The 7,512-nt window shown below is 40.4% G+C and overlaps 1 protein-coding gene across 1 annotated transcript in view; it reads left to right on the top strand.

The window, feature by feature from the left end:
* Window positions 1-7,512, top strand: part of brip1 (BRCA1 interacting helicase 1) — a 232,794-nt gene that overhangs the window by 191,990 nt on the left and 33,292 nt on the right. The window contains exons 15-16 of the mRNA XM_037677750.1: window positions 5,481-5,640; window positions 5,852-5,973. Of these exons, the coding sequence (XP_037533678.1) occupies window positions 5,481-5,640; window positions 5,852-5,973 (282 nt within the window). The remainder of the gene's footprint in view (window positions 1-5,480; window positions 5,641-5,851; window positions 5,974-7,512) is intronic.

The raw sequence follows: 7,512 nt of genomic DNA, 5'->3' as shown, positions 1-7,512 counted from the left end.
GAGGACAACAGGACATGTATGAGGACAACAGGACATGTATGAGGACAGCAGGACATGTATGGGGCCAGCAGGACAGAGTGAGATGTGCTGTAGGAGTGACAGATAGCTTCAAGGTGGAGGTGGGAGTGCATCAAGGATCAGCTCTGAGCCCCTTCTTGTTTGCTCTGGTGATGGACCGACTAATAGATGAGATCAGGCAAGAATCCTCATGGACGATCATGTTTGCAGATGACATTGTGGTCTGTGGTGAGAACAGGGAACAGGTGGAAGAGAACTTGGAGAGGTGGAGGTATGCACTTGAAAGAAGAGGAATGAAAGTCAGCCGTAGTAAGACAGAGTGCATGTGTGTAAATTAGAGGGAGGCTGGTGGAACAGTGAGGCTGCAAGGAGCAGAGGTCACAAAGGTGCAGGACTTCAAGGACTTGGGGTCCACTGTCCAGGAACATGGGGAGTGTGGTGAAGAGGTGAAGAAGAGAGTCCAGGCAGGATGGAGTGATGGAGAAAAGATTCAGGAGTGATTTGTGACAACAGGGTGTCAGCAAAGGTCAAAGGAAAAGTTTACAAGACAGTGGTGAGACCAGCTATGTTGTATGGTCTGGAGACAGAGACATGGACAAAAAGACAGGAGACAGAACTGGAAGTGTCAGAAATGAAGATGTTGAGGTTCTCCTTAGAAGAGACAAGGATGGAGAAGATCAGGAATGAGATCATCAGAGGTACAGCACAGGTTGAACAACTGGGAGATAAAGTTAGAGAGGACACACTGAGATGGTTTGGACATGTCCAGAGGAGGGACAGTGGTTTGGACATGTCCAGAGGAGGGACAGTGGTTTGGACATGAATTTAAAGAGCGCTCAGACTGTTGAGACTTTTAAATCTTTGCTCAAGACTCATCTGGGTTTCTTGGCATTTGATCCACGCAGAGTCTGAGACCAAGTTGAGCTGATTTTATTGTTGTTGTGTATTTACTGTTAACTTGCTCATGTTTTTGAGTGGCACTAGATGCATTTTTTACTCTTTCTATCCGTCTTAACTGTTCAGCTGTTGTTGTTTTTATGTGCTATAGAAATAAATTGACATTGGGCTCACACAGACTCATGTTCGTGCTGCTGCTCGACGTGTTGTTTTTGTACTATTTAGTTGATGTTTTTCTTAAATCATATCTTAGATCTTATTACTGTTTTTCTTTTACATTTTATACTTTTGTTGGATGTAACTGGGACCCTGTGTACATAATTTTGTTCCACCACATGTACCACATGGGGTGCGAATGACAAATAAAGAAACTTGAATCCTTGAAAATTACTGATTTCACCGCTTTTTAATTATTTATTTATTTATTTTTAATAAACGGTCACAAAAGACAGTTCTAATAATTTTGTTCTAGGAGCCGTTCATGGACCCTCAGCACGTTTTAAGGGTGGCACTGTACAACACATCTTTGCTCAACACCAAAGCAACAACTCTTACAGTCTGGATGGATTTCAAGAAAACTCAAAGTATTATTTTTCATCTAGAACTTATTGTGTGAATGCTTAAATAAAATTCACAATATTCTGATCCATTTTTCTTCCGTACGTTTTTCAGCTCGATTCTCGTCCGGCAGTTTTCAGCTGTTTCAACAAATCGTAAATCAAAACATTCAGCTCTTCCAGGACAATCCTGCTATGAGTTTTGGTTTTGGTTCAACTTTACCTTTTTGAAATATTTAGCCTTTTCTGACATTTTGTTCTCATAGAAAATGAATTGAGCTCATTTTCCATCCGTCAAATCTTCAGATGTGTTTCAACCTTTTACTGTTCCTTTCACATTTTGTTCTGCTGCAGCTGCTTTCAGCTTCCTGCTGCAAAGTTAAACTTTTTTCAGCTACTTTCAGTTAATTTTAGCTGTTTTGTGCTCCTTTCAGCTTCTTTCTGATAACTACAACGTTTTTGTGCTTCTGCTAATTCCAGCTCGTTATGCTCCTTTCAGCTACATTTCAATGTATTTATTTATATATCACGTAAAAACCAAAGCTGACCAAAGTGCTTTACAGTTTAATCAAATTAAAATGGAAGCAATAAGAAGAAAAACAAATACATCTTGTGCCACTCAGAAAAAAACAGAGAGTTAACAATGAAATAAAACACACAGCAACAATAAAAGTCATGTGTAACTAGTTGTCACTCTGCATGGATCACACACCAAGGATAAAAGATGAGATTTGAGTCTCAACAATCTGCTGTCTTTAATTTCAGCATGTTTTTAGCTAATAGACCTTTTTCACGACAACCTGAAGCAGCGTCTCGTGGTGCCGGGTCACTTCCTGTTATTGTGAGTCTATGCAAGTGTCGGCCTTTTCTTTCGCTGATGTGGAGGAAATCGCAGCGGTGAATTCTCGAACCAATAAACTTGAGAAAGGATAAAAGTTCTTCCATGAAGAAAATATCAACAGCTATCAAGGTAAGAAAAGACGTAGCTTAGCGAGCTAACCGTTAGCTGCAACATATGAAGTACATAAACATCGTAATAAGCCTAATTTAGTGCTAAATGATTTGGAGTATTTGAGACAGACGTGGTATAAACTTTTAACTGATATTTTAACTTTCTGATATGTGTTTGTTATTACAGTTTGTGAAAGAAAACGTACTAGATGTTAGATGCTATGATGCTTGATGTTCAAATTGTGCTTTATTTCTTCACAACTACAGGTCAGATATTGTCGAGGGACAGGTAGTTGTCAGAGCTAGATGCTTTATTTCTGACAGCTGAAGAACTTTGTCGTACGTTGGACAACTTCTGTACCGAGAGCTCACAGTAACATCTTCCTGCTCACTGGTTAGTTTGTGGTAGCAGCAAAGTCTGTTTTGTTCTGCTGATGTTTCAGATCATCTTCAAACTACAATCTATTACTTGTTTAAAGCTAAATATGTTATAACAGGTATTATATATTTTAGATCTCACTGGGTGACAGCAGGAGAAAAACTACGTCAGCTGGAGTCCCAACCACTTATCGCTCGTCCTAGATGGTCTCTAAACGTTGGAGCTGGTACCATCCAGATGTGCTCCTGTGCCACAGGGCTCACAGATGTCTTACCAGTGCCCACCTGAGAAGTCCTGCTAGCTTCATTCTGGACCACATGGCTCCACACTTCCTGCTCTTCCTCTGAAGCTGCAGTCTTCTCAACATGTTTTGTGTCCACACTTCACATCTTCAGTCTCTGCAAGTGTCACTGGAAACATCTTATGAAACAAAGACCAGAACCAGGGAGCAGTCCAGATGTTCTGCAGGGGTGCAGCTTCTACAACCAAGGCTTACAGCTGTTTCCATGTTGCAGAAGAAGTGTGGAGGAGGAGTCTGCTGACATGTTTTACTTCAACATCTTCATCCTTGTGTTTATATCAATGCAGTAAGAATCATAAAATGTACAAATCACACTTTTGTTCCTTCTTATTTTTAATATTCAGTCTCATGCTGTGAATCACTGTAAATACTGTAAACAGTTGTTACTCATGAAAAATACATAAATGTACCAATTTCTTTAAAATAGCATAATTTTGGGAAAAATATCTATAATCCACTATCAGTTTATAGTGTACAGTTAAAATGTAAAATAGTTCAGTTTTTTTTGTTTTTTTTTTACTAGATATTGTAAATTACACTTGTTTTCCTTTCAATACAACTGAATCAATCCATAAATTAAATAAAAACAGTACAGTATGCTGTGAAAGTGTGTTTTAATTTTAGAATGTTTAAAATAATTCAAAAGCTTTAAATAACTAATTCCATAACACTAGAACAATATGTAAAAGCTTGGGTATGGATGTTATTTTTATTTTATAAACTTACTGCAACACGACCTTAGGACTTTCATCCAAGGACAAAATTTATAGAGAAAAGACACTTGGGTTTGTCTACAAGTAAGCAGGAGACTGTTCCAAGATACAATACACATTTTATTAACACTACGTTAAAAACCTATTCTAATGGAGGCGATAATGATTCTTAAATATTGAGCCGAGGCCGAGGCTTTCCAGTGTTCAGTCAACTAAAAGACACAAGGATGGTTGAAGGTAACACACGAGCAGAAATTCACCCACAAGCTGCGATGCACGAGACACGAGTGGAACAGAACCTACACGAGACTGGACTGCACCTTCAACCTGGAACATAAATATGAAATTAAGTAAACAAAAATAAATATGAATAATATTTAAGAATTACAAACAAACATGGGCCTCACATTCACATATAAAAATTGTTTAAATTGGCCCCAGCCTTTAGTTCAGCCAATCTTCTCTCAGGTAAGACACTGACTAATTATGGTGACTCAAGGAGGCTGTGAGAGTCCACCAACCCAGGACTGAGCAGAATGAGGACAGCTGGGAGTGCACCAGAAGAGAAAGAAACAGCTCAACCTTTAAAGCAGCTGGAGGTGGATCCGTGGACAAAACCCTCCTGAGTGAAATGCAGGCTGCAAGTGCTCCCTGGCTTTATGCAGAAGTCAGGACCATCATCTCTTCTGATCACTTGGATCCACTGCCTCCTTTGGTCTGGGTACGTCGTGAAAAGCATGCAGGACAGATATGGTTGTTTTCTTGTCCCACAAGAACAACCAGGAACTGAAGAAAAGAAACTGTGCCGAGACTGAGCCATTTTCCTCACAGTCTAATGCTAACGCTACAACCACCGGAAGCTGTTTAACACCACATCCGCTTTAAAACTGGGAAGCGTGAAAAAGGTCTATTTCATCTGTTTTTCATCAAGTTGAGTCTTTGATTCAAAATGGCTCCCATGACAACTGAATTTTATGTTACACAAAAATGGGTATACCTCAGTGAATTTTACAGGTGTTAAACTGTTGTGTCCCAGGCACTGACAACACACAATGCTAATGTTTGACCAAACCACTAAAACTTGTTCTTTCTCATTCAAAGATTTCCTTCGTTTAAAACTGTCATGGAGGTTTTGGGCCATATGTACCGTATTCTTTCAAGTAATACTTTTGATGGGTTGTTTAGTGACAATTTATTTGGGAAGTGTATCAAAAAGAATCTTTATTTTTTTGGGTTTTGTGTACTTTCTGAACAATGAGGAAACTTTTTTGTTGGCAGCATTATTGGTGCAAGCAAGAGTTACACAGCTTTTGTAAATAGTAAATGGACTGTAGCTCCTTTCTATCTTATCAAGATATAAAAGCACTTTACAACACAATCTGCTTCAATTTATCCATTCATACAGCACTCTACTACATATGTACAAAGACTAATTAGAGCTTTAGATCACATTCATACACCGATGGGACACACATAGGCAATGAGGGGTTCAGTGTCTTACCCAGGGACACTTCAGCGTGTGGAATTTGATGGAATCAAACCTCCAACTCTTGCATTGGAGGACAACTGCTCTAACCGCTTCTTTTATCACAATTCTGTGGAATCATCTTGCTTTTTGAAAAGTGTGAAAATGTACAGTTTAATTTGTCCTGTGATGTAAATAGATGATGGACAAACTGCGAGACCGTTGGGTCAACACTGGTCTGTGGGAAAAGCTGGAACAACAGAAAACTGTCATCACAGAGCCTCATGGGAGTGGCAAAGGAGATTTTAATGAGCTGCTTCAGATATACTACGACACTATTAAACACTGCGAAGGGACAGGTGAGAATGCATCAAACTGATTTTGAACTACTGTTGCTGTAACATAGCTTGATTAGTGAGTTTACTTTTAATTTAGTGCATCACAGCTTTAAGAATACTTTATAGCACATCTCTTATCTAGACAAAATGATACTACAATAATTTGTATTTTTAAAATTTGTACTGGATATTGCTTATCATTTCCTACATCCCCATGTTTGCTGTGTTCTAGGTGGTGCACTGCTTATTGCTGTGTGCAGGGGTAAGGTCAGCGAAGGCCTGGACTTTACAGATGACAATGCCAGAGCAGTGGTCACTATTGGAATTCCATTTCCAAACATCAAAGACCTCCAGGTAGGTGGAGTAAAAAAAAAAAAACTAGCATAATTGCCGGTCTATAGAGCGCACCCAAACCAGCCACTAGGGAGCACAAGCCAGTGAACATGAAGTAGGAAAGATCAGTGAGGGTGAAGTCCAGATAGCTCTGAAAAGAATGAAGAAGTGGAAGGCAGTAGGACCTGATGACATACAGCGGAGGTTTAGAAATATCTTGGAGAGATGGCAGTGAGGTTTTTACTCAAATATTCAATGGTATATATGAGGGTGAGAAAATGCCTCAGGAATGGAGAAGAAGTGTGCTGGTGCCTATTTTTAAGAACAAGGGTGACGCACAGAGTTGTAGCAACTACAGAGGAATTAAACACCCTGCAGATGTTAGATGATGTCTATCATGGTGCACTAAGATTCATAACTGGCTGTAACTATTATACCCATCACTGCACACTGTATTAACTAGTTAACTGGTCATCATTAACTTCACGCAAACTCTTCCACTGGTATCCTGATGCATGCTCAATAATCCAGGTAGAAAAATCTAAAAAAGTTCAATCTGGTCCTCTGGACATTCAAAAAACAAAACAAAACAAAAATGTAGAAACGTTTCGTCTCTCATCCTGAGGACTTCCTCAGTCTGAGGTGCTGTATTCAGCTCAGTCTTATAAATAGCACCTTCTCAGAGTGGATCAACCAGTTTGCTGCTGACAACCAAAACCAGCTGATCACATGATCAAGAAGGACCATCAGCCTAACAATGGATCATTAGCACCTGATGGCTGTTTACTGTTCACAGAGGGCTGAGTGATACTAGCAATCACAGCATTGTAAGAGGGGGACAGTTGAACCTGGAGGCTCCGCCCCTGTTTAATGATGGACGGTTTCTTTTCACAAAGATGGCCTCCTTTACTCCTCTCTCAAACCATCGTTCCTCTCTGTCCAGGATGTGAACGTCTTCATCCCTGAAAGAGTGACCGCTGGCCTGGAGATGAGTGTAGACCGCAGAGTCCTGGCCTGATGATGTTGATCTTCTGTGCTGGGCCATCCTTTTGGCCAGTGGCTGTTTAGTTTCCCCGATGTAAGACTGATCACCCTCCTGACACTGAACAGCATACACAACATTACTCTGTTTGTGCCACGGGACTGAATCTTTGGGATGAACCAGTCTTTAATGTATTTTTGGGGTTTAAAAGCCACTGGGACGTTATGTTTAGAAAATAAACGTCTCAGTTTCTCTGATACTCCCTCAACATCTGGAATGACCACTGGTCTGGGTCTGGGTTCCTCCTTTTCACCTGATGCTGACTGGAGTCCTGTTTGGGTTTCTTCTTTCAGGAAGGCCCAGTTAGGATATCCACATTGCTCTAGAGCCTGTCTTGTGTAGGATTTCTCCTTCTGCCTGGCTCCTGAGCTAGTGGGGATGCTGTCTGCTCTGTGGTACAGAGTCCTGATGACTCCTAACTTGTGCTCCAAAGGGTGATGGGAGTCGAACTGCAAATACTGGTCTGTGTGTGTGGGTTTGTGGTACACCTCAGTTTGCAAATGTCCTCTATCAGAGAC

Source organism: Nematolebias whitei, chromosome 6 (genome assembly GCF_014905685.2).
Source record: "Nematolebias whitei isolate Nwh7 chromosome 6, NemWhi1, whole genome shotgun sequence".
In the NCBI taxonomy this organism is placed as follows: Eukaryota; Metazoa; Chordata; class Actinopteri; order Cyprinodontiformes; family Rivulidae; genus Nematolebias; species Nematolebias whitei.
Note: the sequence above shows the minus strand (reverse complement) of the source record. Positions and strands in the feature narration are given on the sequence as shown.